The sequence below is a fragment of the Ptiloglossa arizonensis genome, chromosome 9, assembly GCF_051014685.1.
Source record: "Ptiloglossa arizonensis isolate GNS036 chromosome 9, iyPtiAriz1_principal, whole genome shotgun sequence".
In the NCBI taxonomy this organism is placed as follows: Eukaryota; Metazoa; Arthropoda; class Insecta; order Hymenoptera; family Colletidae; genus Ptiloglossa; species Ptiloglossa arizonensis.
Window position 1 is genome coordinate 6,577,856 of NC_135056.1, and position 17,794 is coordinate 6,595,649.

Here is a 17,794-nt window from a genome sequence, read left to right on the forward strand (position 1 = left end):
CTTCCATTTTTAACCTGTGTATATTATTATTACAAAATGTTACTATAATTTCAGGAACCGAAAGTCGTAGTGGTAATAAAGCTATCAATACGAACAAAACGAATTATTATTTAGAATAAAATTTGTGTTGTTATATGATCTCATGTCTTCTTGTACCAGATCTAGGAGGGCAGTAAAATATAAATTTTATGATCAGTTTATATTACTTGTAATCTTACAATTACATAATTGGCAAATGTGGACAACTTAGGAGGAAAATGAAGCTCTTTGTTGACATACGTTGTACAAAGTATGATGTACATTTTAATACATTGATTAATAACATTGCCACTATATATTTGAACTTATGTTTTCAATATTGAAGGAATAACTCTTAAATGCTCGTCGAGGTTTATTCTTTCTTATTTTTACTTTAGATCCGACTACTACTCCAAAATTAATAACAAAAAGTTGTGTACGCATTTTTTACATATTCTGTCGTATGTATTTATAATCCAGTTTATGCTACGTGCATTATGTACAAAAAGAATGACTAAACGTGACGACGTTTGGCATGTATTAGCGATCTTTCGATGAAGAAACTGAAGAACTTGTTAATAACGTCCTTGATAAACGTGAATATTGATTGTACACATATATCAAGACCATACGTCTCGAAGATATGAATATTCCTTCACAAAATTGTAGCAATGTATTCATCTCGTATATCTATTTGTTTCCACAGATAATAACGTGTTTCTGAAGCAAGTAACCGAACTATTTACAGATTAAAATTCCACACTTCTGATTGTAAACATTGTTGAACTTTCAATGCCATGATAATAAAATACAAGCAAACGATTAAACGAGTAATATCCATTTCTTGCAATTTTACAATAATTTTCGTTGAACACCACTTTTGACATTCTTCGATCGTGATTACACAAATTGCAATTCGTGAACTGTCTGTTTATCAGACGTAGGCAATCCTTGCACGGGCTTACAGTCTGAAGAGTTACATATACGATATCGTAGCGTATCCTCCCGTGTCGCGTTTAAACATTTTAAATATCCCCGAGACATAATGTTCACCTGTTCGATGATTTTCAGAACTCAGAACGTCGGCGATTGTCAACACAGATTACAACATTTTATTTGATAACACTTGTTCAATATTTTATAATCAGACATCAGTATATAATATATATATGATTCTTTAATATATATTTCATGAAGAATATTTCTTGCGAATAATATTCCATATTTATCTGCTTTTTGGAAATTCGTAATTGGTAATCTGCTAAGATTTTTCTTTTTTTTTTGTTATATACACACACACACATATATGTATATATGTATATATATATATATGTATATATATGTATACAATAATGTTAATGTACAGAGGCCCTTAAATAATGTTTCCCCGAGAACAATGCATCTCCGTGTATGTTGGAACAACATCTCTTTGTGCACTCCACTGAAAGTATCAGCGCCTTCGCATTAATTAGATTTACTTTGAAAGGGAGAGAGCTAATTAATAGGAGTGCATGGGTAACCGAAATCTTTTTCCTTGCCACACAGGATTTCTGTGATAGTATATATACTCAGGTACGATTTGGGATTTTCAAATTGAAATTCCAAGGACTGCACGCGCAGTGGTAAATCCTTAATGTTACGAACAAATAAATGACAATTTGCAATATTCAAAACACCTTGTTATATCACTGCAAAGAATACGAAACTATTTCTTCTTTATCGATAAAGTATCGAGAACTCATGTCGTACAATAATTAAAGCGAGCGTTCAATTGGCCGATGCGAACGATTTAAAATCGTGTATTAATTTCAAACAATAATCGTATCGTGTATCAATTGTAAAATTAAGTAACAAGGTATTTTTTTTTTTGTTTTGTTTACATCGTGTAAGACTTGTCTCTCTATTTGACAAACAGTGAGTAAAAAATGTGAACAGTGAAACACGTGAACTCAAAGGGCAGATAAACGATACAGGTAGAGGTAGCTCTTTGGTGACCTTGAGCGGCCAATTACTTTTGATCCGATTCGATTGGACTCTTCGTCAAGGCATTTTCCAGCGGATCTTATACATACAAAAAATCGGTCTGACACCTAATTACGTCTAAGGCAGGGACTGGATTAGTCTGCTAGATAAAACCTTACGGAAGAATTCACTTAACAGATCTGGAACGAAACGCCTCTGGTTTCGAAAATGGATACGAAGATATATGGATCAATTACGTTTCGTACGTTTCAATTTTCGATAAAACAATGTTATTTCACTTGTCGTGGACAGTCGACCGATCTTACGTGGCAAGAAACTTCGATTAAAATACCAAGTCTGAATGAAAATTTTCAGGTACCCACACATTCTTACCAATCAACGAACCCTTTGCACCTAGAAGCTTCTTGTCGACTGTGATGGACTATTTCCTGATTGATCAATAAGTATTTTTATTATAATCTTAATACAAACGCTAACAAAATATTTTATACAACAATAATGTTACACCCTCTGGTATACATTATCTGAAAATTTGTATTAAAATTATAATAAATTTAGATTTGACACAGAATTCTCGTCTTATTAAAGCGCTGTCACGATAGACGTGTTAAATATTTCCGTTGATGGATATCGATTCAATGTATCTTATTCGTAACATCTTTATATATATATGCGAAGCCTCTAAGAAAAGCAAGTAGAACAGACCATCAATGCGTAGCATTGTCAGATAACATATCGTACAAAGAAACAAATCGTCGTTGAAATACGTCGCGTTTATCGAATACAATAGTGTCCAGGAGCGTATGGCGATGTACGTTTTCTTTTTAAAAGGCAAATACAATAAACGGGCACAGACTTTTGTTACAAATAAAAACTCCTTGCGATATCGTTCGATTCGATTTTCACCTTAAGAAACGGCACAAAATCCCTACCAAAACGAACGGAACGTTATGCATTATGTTGTGTGCAACGTTACGATTCGTTGCAATAGCAGACTGCAACGCTTACTTTGTTCTCGTACGACGATAAAACACCGCGAAGGGTTACGAATTCAAGAACTTAGATCCGGTTCTTATTGCTGAAGAAATATGAGAATCACTTCTAATACTCGATACACGATCGGTCAAAGGAATTCGTGAATTCATCAAGAAGCTTCGGTGGATGAACAAGTACAGTATCTCTTGTACGCGTTAAAGTACGAGCATTGTGACACTTTACGATTATTACGAACATTTAATTACGATAAATATGCCTTAACTTTGAACAAACTTTTCGTTCCATTGAAACGGAAAGAATCGTGTTGTTATTAATCTGTTCGTTCCGTTAAATTAGATAATGTAATCGACGGATTTGTTATTTCATATCAATTTACCGTGTACCAAATACAAAAGAAGAAGTCTTTAGAAATTTAAAGGTTTTCCAAGGCAGCCATAATTTTCTAGATAATAGGTATTCTTTTTATTAGTTCAGCGACTGTTATCATTCGTTAAACCATCTGCCTACTGTATTCTTATGAAAGTTTCGTGGCTGTCGTGAAAATTATATTTACATTTAAAATGTCTTTCTCAAATTGTGGAAACACTTATAGAAAAATTCTGTATTTTGTTACATCGATATACTGTGCATTGCTCTTTTTTCAAAAATACATCGATAAATTTATCGAAACCGACGCACTGATCTATTTATTTCAAAATTGGTACGGGTAAATTAATTTATGAAATTATCCAGAAAATTAGCAACATTTTTTATTGATTTTTTTATATTTACTTTTCTATTTCACGGAATAGAACTTCGATAAATGCATTCTTCGATGATTGCATCGAGAACCTCGTTTGTTGCATTGTATCGACAGGTGGAAGGGATGGTTACTTAGCAACGAGCGAAGTTGAAGATAAAAGGAAGAAGTAGTAGCGATCATAGGAAGTGACGACTAAACGTTGCCCTTGTTGAATACAAATCGTGTAATGTAGAATTGTAGAATTTGAAAATGAAACGTGCAATACATCCTATACGTATTGTGAATTCAATTGAATTCTACAGGCAAAAAATCACAATGGACAAAAATAATTGAAATTCTGAAAATCTTTGTATTGTTAAAGATCCATTCGAAACGAGAGAAAAAATATAGCACAAGATGTAACGAATATTTTCAAAACAACAAAAATTAGAAAGAGTATCACGCGTGAATATTGTACATCTTCGATCACTGTTACGTTTTCGAAAGGACATTTTCTGAGAAAAGGTAAATTTTTGTAAAAATAATAGTAATTTTGTATAAAAATTGTTTACAAATGTAATGTAAAAATCTGTCTTTGAACTTTTTTTTCGGAATATTAGATCCGTTCCAGTGCTTAAAAACGATCGTTCCAAATCGACCTTGAACCGGTGACATTTTACACGAAAGGGCACCTTCACTCCTTATAGTTTTTACAAGATCGCTATATTTACTCGCACGCTCTAAATGATTCCAACCAGATTTATTATCTCGATATTTGTAGAAATTATCAGCTCCGTTTTCGCGCAATCATCGAAGTTCTACTGCGTGTACCTTTCCAAGAAGTACATGCATACATCTTTTTAAAAAGGCCCTTTCTTTTTTCTTTCGCACTCCACGCGATGTAAATATATGTCCGTTGCAAATGTCACAATGCTTTCGAGTAAACTACGTGTTGCTTTTGTTATACTAATGCCTCGTATCGTTCGAATCGTTCTTTAGAAAATTTAACGCATTTGTAAGTCAAAATGGCCACACTGGCAATTTGGTCCAACAACTGGTTCTCGTATTAGGGCATCGGAGTTAAAATCTGCCAATCGCGACCAACTGTCTGCATACCTTGTTCGCGTATTTACAATTCATGTATCTACATATGTAATGTGGAGTGTACCAAAATGAGTATATCGAGGGATAAAATTATACGATTTATACGACACAGATATAACATTAACGCCTAAATCAGGGTTCAATGCTCTCCGTGAAAAATAAGCCCGGGGAAAACAAAGAAATTGTATCGAGTTTACATCGATGCATTGGAAAACAATAACAATATTATACTCGATTCGTACCCTCTTTTTGGAACAGCTACCACGTAACAGACGCAGTTATTTTTGTTTTCTTCTCTGCGAATGAATCGAATAGAAGTGACGTTTAATTAACGGTAAATTGCTAATACGAGTAACGACGTTCCATTATGCAAAATTATTAAGTAGAATTTCCTTACAAAACTATGGCCCTAAACATTCATCTTCGCGATAATAAAAATTAAGCGAACTGTAATCTTAACTGCTTTTGATACTTAACATATTATGTGCATAGTTTCGTGCAGTGCCCTTTTTCATCGTTCATACGATATAGTTTAAAGTTTTTGAAGACATTTAACGTCATTCGTATTCCTTCGTTAAAACGGTGGTAAATGTTTTTCTTTAAAAAAAAAAAAGAATAAAGAAAACACTGAATATGTACGTAATTGTCCATGTTATTCGGATCTGACTTCGAAAGGAACAAGACCAAAACTGTCAATGCCTTAGTATTCTACGCATATGTAATTTAACACCGACTGTTACGAATAATTTCAAATTATTTCTCATTCAAGTATTCACCAGCAAATGATCGATATTTTCTTGGACCATAAATATACCAATTTCTTCATTTCTTTAATCGGTATACTACAAAGTTTACTTTCAAGGGTTCGAACTTATAGCAGTGCGACGATATTACTATCACGGGTGATATTTGGCTCTATAATGTCTTTTAAAACTTACCATTATAATCTTTCTTTTGTTCCCCGTACATAGTTGCGATACTAATGACAGAAAATAATATTCACGTAATTTTCGTACGACACTCGTGAATTTCGATATAACCGAGGAAACGGTGTCTTTTTTCACATGTCAAATGTATCGTCGATAAGAAAAATACGTATTTTTTATTATATCGTACAAGCTCATGAAATATCATCGATATCGCAAATGAAGGCTGCGGATACTCTTCGCAAGACGGGGAAACGTAGTGAATATTATAGAAAGTATAATTTTAAACGAGCATTTTAACGTACAAGCAAACTGATTATTACTTCGCTTCTGTAGTTTAAAAATGTTTGTAATGCGATGTTAAAACGCAGAAGAATATTTACATAGTTTATACTGCAACACTGATAATCATGTACTTCGGCTTAAGTAAAATTTACACATGAAAATTGAAGTTATTCACATGTGAAATTGTATTAAGATTGCTATCATAAATTTGGTTAATAAAAGCTGGAAATTAATTTCAAAGGATGCATTAAATTAAAAATATTAACAAGAATAATTTGAAAGTTTGTTGAACCATCTGCAGACTGCATTGTCTAGATTGGTACAGATTTTAATACCTCAGCCTTATTATTTTGTCCTACAATATGTGTAATATATATGCATACGTATGTGTATATATGTATGTATATGCATTTTAAAACGTCAAATATTTGACCGTCTTTCATTTTTCGTACAATTACACTTTATTACCTACGCATGTACATACATGCGTGTACTTTCTAGTACAATCCACCAATGCTGTACATAACAAAGATTCACTGTATGATTATACACAGTCATTTTACCACTTCTATGTATAGTATTACTTTTCTTATGCTCGGTATATTTTTACAACATTGTTCAGTGACTGATATATAATTATATAACAATTTTAAAAATATTTCAGAATTAAACAAGAAATAATAAAATGACTATAATAGATGATAGCAACTTAGAACGTAGTAAAAATACAATTACTGCAAATAATAATAATAAAAAAATTACGAAGAGAAAAGTAGGTGCAAATAAGGGGTTTGATCATGTGTGTATTGCTTTATACACGGAGAGGGAATTCAGAAGAAGGAGTTAGGAAGAGAATTATATGTGGTGAAGAAAATGCCAGTAGAGTAGCCGCCACTTTACTTTACTTCTGTTTTCCTAAATCACAGTCACATGTATGGCTGCTAAGTCACGGAACATATTTCATCACCATTTTTAACAAAAAAAGAAAAAAAAAAGTAAAGAGGAAGAAAATATGAAAGTACTTTCAAAATCTTATCAATACTGGAAAATAGTTCACTAGTTTATACAAGTACAAAATATAATATTCCATTTAAATTCTTTGAGAGGGGGCAAGTGTGAGAGACACTCGATCCCTGTTAAGATCTCTTCCTGTATGTACAAATCTATTATGGGAAATAATTTAATTAATCAAGGAACGAACTAAGATATGTTAAAATGTTTTCTAATATTCATGACATATAGACTGAAGTATACGAAATTTTTATTAAAAACGATTGTCTTCATTCACTTGTTACCTTTTTTTATATTAATTGTAACAAATTAAATTATACAGCTAACATAAAATATATATTGCGCAAACCGAAACTCTAAAATAAAGATATATATTATATCTAAAATATTTTCCATAATAAAATAATATACTTACAAAAAAAAAATGTTGATACCTTTGGGTCAAGATAACTTGTGCTTTGATACAATCTATAACACCGATTTAAAAATTTTTGTTTAAATGGAAGTAATGTACTGTAAAAGTGTTGCAAATTATGAGTGCACTCAAGCTGTTGTTTAAATATCATTGTGAAGTATTAACATAACAATTTTAAAATACTATGTATAATAAAATAGACTTGCGGAAACAAAATAATGAAAAACCTTACAATCTATTAATGAAAACTATATTGTTTAAAAGGTATAATATTTTCTAACAAGTTTGATCGAGGAACGTCTGAATATGAACATTAAATTATATTTTTACATAATAAATACAGTTTTAGAAAAAGATTTCATTCAGAGGAAAAGAATTCTTTTCTTGATGTATTGTTTACAGAAGTGATCAGTGCAGATTTCAAGTGTCTCTTCTCTTAAGTTATTGCTTGCCACCGGTGCGTTTAACGCTCCATAAAAAATAATAAATCGAGAGATGGTAAGAGGTTAATGTAATTATATTATATACAAAGAATAATATCCTAACACTTTAGGAAAGGGTTAACTTTGGAGGAGGTTGGGGGGACCGTCCCGTGCGCAAGAATCCACGACATACGAAGGCCCACAATCTGTAATTGTTTTATCCTAATCCTGCCTGCGCTTATATTATAATTATTATTCTACAAATTACAATGCTATGTTCTACCACTTCGGATGTACCCTAAATTTTATAATATATATTCAGTTAGTGTATTGTATTTTTTTTCTATTTACAAAATATGTAGAATAGACATTGTTCCTATCCTAACTACAATATGCGTGCCGTGGCGCGAGACTTTAAACCTTTCAAGGTGCGCTTTTTATAAACATATTACTAATTACATAATCTATTTTACAGCCAAATTCAACAATCTCTGCTAAAATTCAGCGTATTGCCAAAGATAATTTGAAAATATCTGTAACATAAAAGTAATCATTTTACCGATAAAATGCGTTAAAATAAATGGAATACAATATATAATTTGCATAATGAACAACGAGTTCCATTAAAAGCATAGTAACAAAATTCGAATCGCAACAATGTATACAATAAATTTAACGTTAACTCTTCTTGGCATATTTTTCTACCTCGATGCTCGGTATATACGTTTTTAATTTGCAAATATATTTTACATTTATTAAATTACACGCATTTGGCAATGGAGCTAAAGATAAAAACAAATTAGTTTGTCACGGCCAAAAAAAAGGAAAAAAAAAGAAAAAAAAACGGCCTGTATAAAACCGCTTACAACTAAATTGGCCCCTCAAAAAAAAATTAAAAAAAAAGAAACAATCGGACCAATTGTAAAATATGTATAAAATGCACACGAATGCGTTGAATTTCAGCAGAGCTCTAAAAACAGTTGATAAGTACTTTCGAGAATATTGGAAACATATTAGATACTATCTATATCAAGTGGTGTCTAACAATTAATTCTTTACTATTTAAGGGACTTATTACGCATGCATTCCCTTGTTTGTCGCCGCACAATGGCACGATTTTTATCTCCACTGTTATAATCTATGAATCACCAAAGAATGCTTTTGTCTTAAAATTTTCAGACCTAGCATCATAGATACTTTAAACTCTCCAGATATCTCCCATTCCAAGTCATGCCATAGTATGTACAAGTAAAATAAACATATCTGTTACTGCATTACATAAATTTTGTGCAATATTTATCGCAGTTTTCATTCTATAGTTTTTCTTTTTCATCTATATCATATATAAAGTATAACTAAAGTATATAAACTCTGATTTCATTTTATAATGCTTCATTAATTCTAATACTCTCTAATTACGATTTTCTCTTCCTCTTTCTTTCAAACACACCCAGACACATCCTATACACGCGCGCAACTTCATTGTCCTATATCACACATACTCTCTCTTTCTTTCTACCTGGATCTCATAACATTTTTAACAATGTTTAACAACGGCTTAGGCCTTCCATAATCCTGCCAAGGTGTTTCGATGTACAAATATCGGTCACGTATTTGCAATTGTACAAGTAACTATGAATTGTGATTTCATAATGTAGTAAAATAATTTCCGCACTTCTATCATTACCCTTTCATAAATCATCTTTGGATTTAGAATGCAGAATAGTATTGTCTTTCCTTCTGAGAGAAGAAAGCTCGAATTACATATCTCGAAACAGTTAGTATGCGATTATATTATTTGCTTTTCACTTTGTTATCAAACAATATAATATGATTAAGCCTGTAAGTTGAGTCTCTAATTTACTAATGAGCGTTATCGTTGCTAAAATACAGTAGATTCTTTACCACGCGAATATTTCACAATTTTACATATCATTATCCAATGGAACACAGATACTCGAACACACGACATTAAGTCAATATCAGTAATATTGAGAAACACTCGATTATTCTTTAACTTTATTACATACAATATGAAAAATTTACTGATATGTGTACATCAACTCACCTTGATATGCCTGTCTAAGTTACCTGCAAACAGGTTACATCAAAGTTCGAATTGCACTAAAGCCTTGCAGCACTTTACAACTCGCAAAAACGTGTACATCAACAATTTTCCCAATAAAAACTTCCCTTTTCAATGGATAATGATGTACTCGTGTTGTGGAGTAAGGGGATGCATAGTATCACAGTTGGCACGTGGGTGCTAGCTACCACTACTGCTTACAGGCAGTGAATGTGGAGCTCCCATCGATGAAGGTGGAGCAGTCAATGGTCCTAGAAGAGTAATGTTTGTAAAATACATATTATATCGTTGCTAATATTTGCGAATATAAAAAATTATCAATAATTACCAGTTACGTTAGGTGAAGGTTCAGAAACAGGTAATGGACTAACCAGACTGTTAGCGCTCATTGGCGTTGAATTAGCTTTTAATTTTTGCCTGACTTCTCTGATCTTTAATTGCAAACTTGTCTTATTAGGAAATATATCCGAATGTTTTGCTTGAAAAGCTGTAGTTGCTTGCGTTGAAGGAAAGTAACCATTTTCTTGAAATAATTGCATCACAAGAAGCCGACGTTGTTCTAAAACTTTTCTATGGCCACGTTCATTCTCACTTCTACCAATTCCGACTGAGTTTACAGCACCTCCTCCAGGTGTCTTTGGTGTCCTAGGAGAGTTAGCGTCAACGTCTCCTACTAGATCGTTAGTTCTATACGCATCAACGTTAAAATCTGGACCAAAGAATGTATTTCCTGTCAACTTGACACTGGAAGTTGATTTTGGAGTAGCGGAAACTGACGTATCTGACTCAATATCGTCCTCATTCACTATTTAAAAACACAACGTTTTTATTAAAATAAACGTAGAAATTTGAAAGATGAAAATATTTTTGCGATATTATTAGAACAATTACTTGTAGGCCTATGAGGTCCTTGCGCAGATTTTTTTCGGTAACTTTGCATTTGCATGGACGATTGTAAATTTGACGAATGTAAGCCAGACGTTACTACTGAACCGTGACCAGACGAACCTGCTGTATTGATACTGATTGCACTTGGACTTTGTATATCTTCTGGCTTAAATTCCGGTAAGGACGAAAACTTTTCTTGGAAATTAACTTGCTCGAGAACTCTACAATTATTTATTTAATATACACACTGTAATAATTAAAATCACAAATCTAAAGCAATCTTTGAATACCTGTCCATTCCATCTTCAACATTTTTCTTAAAGAAAGATCCTTTTTTCGTGGATGGTGAAGGCGAGGCATGAGATTCTGAGAAATTTTGTTGCTGCTGCATCTGTTCTGTAACTTGTGATGTGTTCGTTTGTAGACGATTGTCACAATGTTGAGACGTCAGAGGCCCATGGTCTCCTGCATTGGATGTGGGAGGCATTGCTGTAAGGACATAACATATTTAATTACTTTACTGATTAAAATTAGATTTATTAAATACAAACATATATGTCGTAAAAGTATATACAATAATAAATAAAAGATAATTAAAAATATTGATTAAAGAAGGTACTACAAAGCCATACCCATTGATTGTCTCCTTTGTAATGGTGCTCGACCAAGTTGTGCTGGAGTGGGGGCAAGCATGAAAGGACCTTTACTTGGACCTATATCATTATTTTGGGCTTCATCCATGGAATATGATTTATTTGTTGAGACGTCAGTGCTACCGTGATTACTAAGAGGTGTATGAGGAGTATGTGGAGTAGACGGTTGCTTATGTTTATCATTCGTAGCAGGCAGAAGAATGCTCACTGTATCCTTTCTCTCTTGATCGGATTTGATATTAGTTACTGCAATAAAAATAAATTGATCTCCAGTTCTGTTAAACATCTATATTTGAAAAATTCCGAATTGTTTTGAACACTGTGTATATAATTTGTTAATTATTCAAAACATTTTTTATACCTTACCATAAAACTGAGCGTGATTGTTTCCTACTTGGTTCTCATTTTTTTCAGGTTCTGCAAGACGTGCTATCGGATGACCAATTCCTCGGTAAGTCGACGTTGTAGAAGTTGTCGAAACCGAGTAAGGTTTACTCACAATAACACTTTGGGTTTCCAGCTTATTACCAGAAACTAAACCTTGTGCAGATATGTTGCGGTTGCCAGCATCTATAATAAATAATATATATTTATTTTTTATGCATTCTATAGTCTTGTAGGATGTATTTTCTCAATATATTAAATTTTGATTAAATTTCGATACTAAACAAAAGGAACGCAATATTAGAATAAAATAAATAATATAAAAATATAATGAAATAACACAAAAACTGTATTAACTCTAAAATGGTCATTTTTTAAACAGACTTACCAGAGATTGGGATGTGAAAGCCACAGTGCATCCGGGGATGCGGCGGTGTTGGACCAAGGTACTGCGATCCCTGCTGCGGTTTGGAAACAGCCACCAAATCGTTATCGAGCAATGTTAGAGTGAACGATGGTTGATAAGGGACAGCTGAAGTAAGGGGGCGAAGAATAGTGCCTAAGGACTGCAACGGCTGCTGTTGTTTAAACAGAGCCATCATGGATTTTGATCCACACTGTCAATATCGTTAAATTTGTAACTTAATCTTTGAGTTTATTCGCATGTGTTTACATGTAAACCTTCAGAAGAAGTGTAGAGTCCATTGCTCCCTCAATTCAGGTTTCAATATTTAAAAAACAAATAAAATAAAAATAAAATTGAATAATATTGTAGCAATGTAAGTAGGCACGTGCGAATAGCACTCGAATTGCACGAATCGACAATATAGTAACTATTCATACCTTACTTTCAGACATTCATTAACAAAAATTAACTATTTTAAAAATAATAAAGTATTAATCGTTTGAGCGTGAACGAGCATAACTGAATATTTTAAATTATAAATATGCCAATCTATAGTTACTAATTTCAATAATATTTCTTTTATAAAAAAGAAAGTAAAAATCTAAAAAGAAATTAAATCTTAACAAATCTGACATATACTAAGTACAATATTATTTGGACATGGAGTTGTCTACTAATCTGTCACTCAAACGATGAATATAGAATTCTCAAGTATTCACACATGCCTGAATGGAAAGGAAAATTAAAACACTGCTATATATACATCCCAACATCGTCTCGGTTATTTTAAATATGTATGTTAACACAAAATATTTTTGATTATTTATCTTTATAACACTTACAGAATGTAACACCGGAGCAGCTGTAAATTTAGGCATGTTTCTTCCATTTTCGTGAATGCTTGCCACCAGATTGCTCATGCTGTATTGAGTACTGTACTGCTGTTCATTTTTTACTGGTTCTGGTTTAATAACTTTTGGAGATATTGGCATGGTTATGAATGCTCCACCAGTAGGTTGAAAACCTGATACTCCAGTCGGATTAACAGGACTATGATAAGGATACGTGCTCGATAAAACTGACCCAGTTCCTCCCTTGTCCATAGAAGTGTGATGATATTTTGTTGTAGTTTCTATACTTGTTGAAGGTATTCGTGCTAGATAAATAAAGAAATTGTCTTTATTATAGACTATTACGCCATGAAACATTATAATTTTTAATCAAATATCAAAATGTACCTTTTATAGGTTTAGGCCTACAGGTGACTTCTTGTTTAACGCTCATTGTTTCTCTCTTTTGACCGCTCACAGGCGAGAACCGTGATTGCGTATAACATTTTTTTTCGCCGTCTTCATCTTGTATATCATTATCACTATCTGTCAATTTATCTTTGCATTTCAAATCTATTTCAGGCTGTGGATCTTCACAGATTACCATTTGATCTTCGTCCGATGCATTACCGTCTTCGTCCTGCTTTAAGTCAGATTCTACATTTTCTACTGGAACAGGCATTTCCATTATCCGATGTGTGTGTGATTGATTAATAATCTAAATAAAAAAAAAACAAAATGTTTAATGTAACAAATAATAAATAAAATTTTCACATCGCCAATGATTTAAGTTAATTCTACCTCAATGGTGGGAACTTCATTATAGACTGTAGTGACGGGAACAGTGATTTCGTCGGTAGTTCTTGGTGTTAATAGTACGTCATCTGTTGGTGGTCCCATATCTGTTTCTTCTCCAGTACTGTTCAATTTCCCTCGAGATTCACTACCTTTGAAACTTGTTGTTGAAGATTTTCGCCTGTCTTTGCTACACCACTTCCAATCTGGATGAGCTTTAAAATGAGCTTCTTTCACCTCTGATGCAAGATCATGATATTTTTGCTTTCTGTCTGGACCTAAAGCGTACCACCATTCTCCCAATATTTTTGATACAGTACGATTATCCTGATTTGGGTGTCTCTGATGTACCACTGCACGATGCCGTTTTGAGAAAATCATAAATGCATTCATCGGTCGGCGTATTCTATCTTTAGCCTGTGAAATTATATTATAAAATAACATTTTTAGTATTAATTTGAATATATTACATTAGAATAAACTTATTGAAAGATAGTCATAATTAGAAAGATAGTTTCCTTTATAATTTTAGCTTACTTTAAGTGGACTCTGAGGCTCTTTGGAATGCAACGCACTAAGGGACTGACTGCGTCTCTTATTGGCATTAGCCTCAACTTCTGCAGGTGTTGTTGGTTCTGCTTCAAAGACATCATCATCTTCTTCCTCAGCAGGAGTGATAGGATCTGGACCTGGACCAGGTCCATCTTCACCAGGCGTGCTCATGCTTATTGGAATTGGAGGTGCGCTCAAAGGTGGACTCAATGCAGATGGTGGAGGGCTCACTTCTGACTGATCCAGTACTGTCGTCGGCCAGGGAAACGCTGTAATATAATTTTGTATGTTAGTTTAGATGACTATGCTTGATAATGATAAAGGAACAACAACCAATAAAATAATATTATTATAATCTATTGAATGAAGCTTCTTAGTGTATTCATAAAGAATGTTAATATGTGAAATAAAGACTATTGTATGAATTAAATTAGCGAACGAATTAAAAGATAATTAATATTAACTTCCAAATAACTTAAAATCTAATACAAATAATTTATTTACCAATAAGTTATAAGATTAAAGTAAAAATTAATGAAATCACCCTTCACCAACATTAAAGTAATATTAAATATTAAATATGATTTACATTTTAATAATAAGAAGATGATATGTTATACAGTCGAAAAATGAGCAAAAAACTATAAAATAAAAAATCGTAGATTTTATAAATATATTACTTAAAATAAATTAAATAAATAATTGCATTGAACTGTTAAAATAATAAAATGTATATCATATATTGTATAAAAATGTTCTCAATAGATACAGTTTGTAATTACTACATTTTATAGTCACTGACTTTTAATAGATCAACAATCATAAAAAATAAAGATGCATAAAATATCATATATTTTTGATAACAAAAATTCTAATAAATTGCTTATATTAGCAATAGTATATGCTAAATACTAATAAATTATTTTAATTGTAACATATAAAAAAGAAGAATAAACTAAATATTAATACTGTATTATACATAATAATTTTATGTTTAATGTACAAATTTATAAGTTACTTGTTTAACAAATATAAAATATGATCACGTGTAATCATATGTACCATTGTGTAATATGCTTTATAACAAATATGAAAATAATTGTACATTTTTGGCAATGAGAAGTCCAACCTTTTTTCCAGTTGCGCACTGCATTATTCAATAATGATGGGGGGTGGGGCTGGTATACAGGAGGAACATCATGGCTGCCATCTGTGAAAGCCTTATTGTTTAGTCAAATTCACTAGTATTACGATGATATTAATGTAAAATAATAAGATTAAATAGTCATTTGAACACTTCACAAAGTAAACTTGTGTATTTTGAACGTCGCATACACCGTTGGTAGTATATATCAGTATTAAATGAACACAAGCTACTTTTACTGTGGCGCTCAGTGTTAAGCTAAATTAAGTTGAATATATTAAAATTGAAACAATTCTTGATATCATCATGTTTTTGTAACAATATTTTATGTTTGTTATTAATTAAAATACAAATGCTTAATTATGCAAGACGAAAAAAAAAATATAATAACAGAATCTAAGTTTGAATGGAGTATATGTGTTTCAAACTTACACAGAACTCCATTGTTTTTTGAATTTTCTTCTCTGGATGGTTGAGTCTTTGGAATTTGTACCAAATGTCCAGGTTGAACAATTACATGTTGGAAGACGCTTGTTGGGGTAGGTGGATTTGAAGCTTCTGTAGTAGTTGTCATTACAACACTTGTAGGTGGTGGTTGACTTCTTTGCATATCCATATGTGTAGACACATGCGTGGCTACTTTACTTGCCTAACAATGATAATATATTATTATTTTATTTATTAATTTACGTAGTTTAGCAAAATATTGTAAAATGACACAGAAAGTGCTAATTTATTATATTACATTAATAATAATTTGCTTACTTGTTGTAGAACCGACAATTTATCGATATGGACGGATGAAACAGCAGGTGACTGTGGAGGCTGACATTGTGTTTGATGTAACGATGGTGGAAGTTGACCTAAGTGATTCATTAATCCTGGTCTATATTTATCATCCTGATTAGTTATATGGCCTGCTGCAGATACATCCATACTATTTTTTATTACAAGATACTTTTTTTCGTGTTGATGCTGCATCACATAAATTGGCTGGCTTTGCGTTTGTGGTTGAGCATAATCAACTGGTTGTTCCAGAGGTTTATGCAGAAGAGTTAAGTTTTGTGGTGTTGGCGCAGATAGTGGCATGTGAGGTGAGTGAGATGGTTTTAATATTTGTGGATTTTGCTCTGGAATTTCCGAGTGATTGGGAAAACCATTATTTGTCGTGAGTGCATGTTGAAGAATTATGCCTTGTTGTTGTTGGGCTATAGTTGTCACAACCGAAGGATGTCGCGGTGGTGGGCTTTGTTCCGACCATGACAAAGTTAAATTAGGTCCAGGTATACCACGGCTTACAGGAGAGATTCGTATCACGCTTGTTCCTATACTAGCAGGAACAGGTGCTGTTGGAGCTGGTCGATTTGATCTAACCACTCGATTAGGTTCAGGTTTTATCACCTGTTGTTGATACTGAGTAAGAAACGTGGATTGAGTAGGTGAATGCTTCCATTTCGCACCAGGCGAAATCAATGGAGGTGCATGATGAGCAGGACTTGAAATAGGCATAAACACATTGTTTTGATTAAGACCCGGTGGTGGGACTGGAGACTGATTGATACAAGGAGATATCGAAGATTGTCCTGTAGGCGATGAAAAAGCCGGTGTTGCTGATCTAGAACTTCCCAAGGACACTAGAATAAAAAATATTACGCAATTGTTGTTAAATTATAAAAGAGATTTAACATGTTAACATTATGAATAGGAAACCCACCAAGCATATTAGCAGCTTCAGTTTCGTCTTGATCAAATCGACCGGCAATTCTTCTATCTCCATAATTTGGAGAAGTATCAGAGTCTCTTGATGTTTCTTCACCATCCATTTTACCACTGCGGAAAAATATTGTTGTGAAATTTGTTAACGTAACTTTTATTAACGATTAAAGTTATCGAAAATTCTCTTACCCAGGAAAAGTGTTTGTTGGACCCCTGAGACCAGATCCTTTCAAACTAAGATGACGAGAACAATATCCCCTTCGTTGGCTTTCTTTGGAACATCCGTCTTTGCTACAGAGTCGACGCCACTGTTTACCATTGAACTTTTTTCTAACTCCACTTGGTGTAGCCACTACATCACCTTTTTTATATCTATGTGGCGTTGCCGCCTGAGATCTATTTAACGTGCAATAAGAAAGTCATGCATCTATAGTATTTTTTTTTTATCTTAACCAAATC

General features: G+C 32.8%; 1 protein-coding gene across 3 annotated transcripts in view; it reads right to left on the reverse strand.

Moving 5' to 3' along the window:
* Window positions 1-840: 840 nt before the first annotated feature.
* The window catches only part of Cic (Putative transcription factor capicua), a 53,410-nt gene continuing 36,456 nt past the window's right edge, over window positions 841-17,794 (reverse strand). For 2 of the 3 annotated variants that reach the window (XM_076320635.1, XM_076320634.1), the window contains exons 7-22: window positions 17,525-17,731; window positions 17,334-17,449; window positions 16,385-17,253; window positions 16,052-16,268; window positions 15,605-15,685; window positions 14,461-14,744; window positions 13,930-14,340; window positions 13,537-13,846; window positions 13,141-13,454; window positions 12,281-12,509; window positions 11,875-12,078; window positions 11,488-11,754; window positions 11,146-11,344; window positions 10,859-11,076; window positions 10,296-10,772; window positions 841-10,218 (exon numbers count right to left, since the gene is read on the reverse strand). In XM_076320635.1, coding sequence (XP_076176750.1) covers window positions 10,148-10,218; window positions 10,296-10,772; window positions 10,859-11,076; window positions 11,146-11,344; window positions 11,488-11,754; window positions 11,875-12,078; window positions 12,281-12,509; window positions 13,141-13,454; window positions 13,537-13,846; window positions 13,930-14,340; window positions 14,461-14,744; window positions 15,605-15,685; window positions 16,052-16,268; window positions 16,385-17,253; window positions 17,334-17,449; window positions 17,525-17,731 — 4,474 coding nt within the window. In that variant the 3' untranslated portion in view covers window positions 841-10,147. The remainder of the gene's footprint in view (window positions 10,219-10,295; window positions 10,773-10,858; window positions 11,077-11,145; window positions 11,345-11,487; window positions 11,755-11,874; window positions 12,079-12,280; window positions 12,510-13,140; window positions 13,455-13,536; window positions 13,847-13,929; window positions 14,341-14,460; window positions 14,745-15,604; window positions 15,686-16,051; window positions 16,269-16,384; window positions 17,254-17,333; window positions 17,450-17,524; window positions 17,732-17,794) is intronic. The other variant, XM_076320636.1, reaches the window with a different exon arrangement.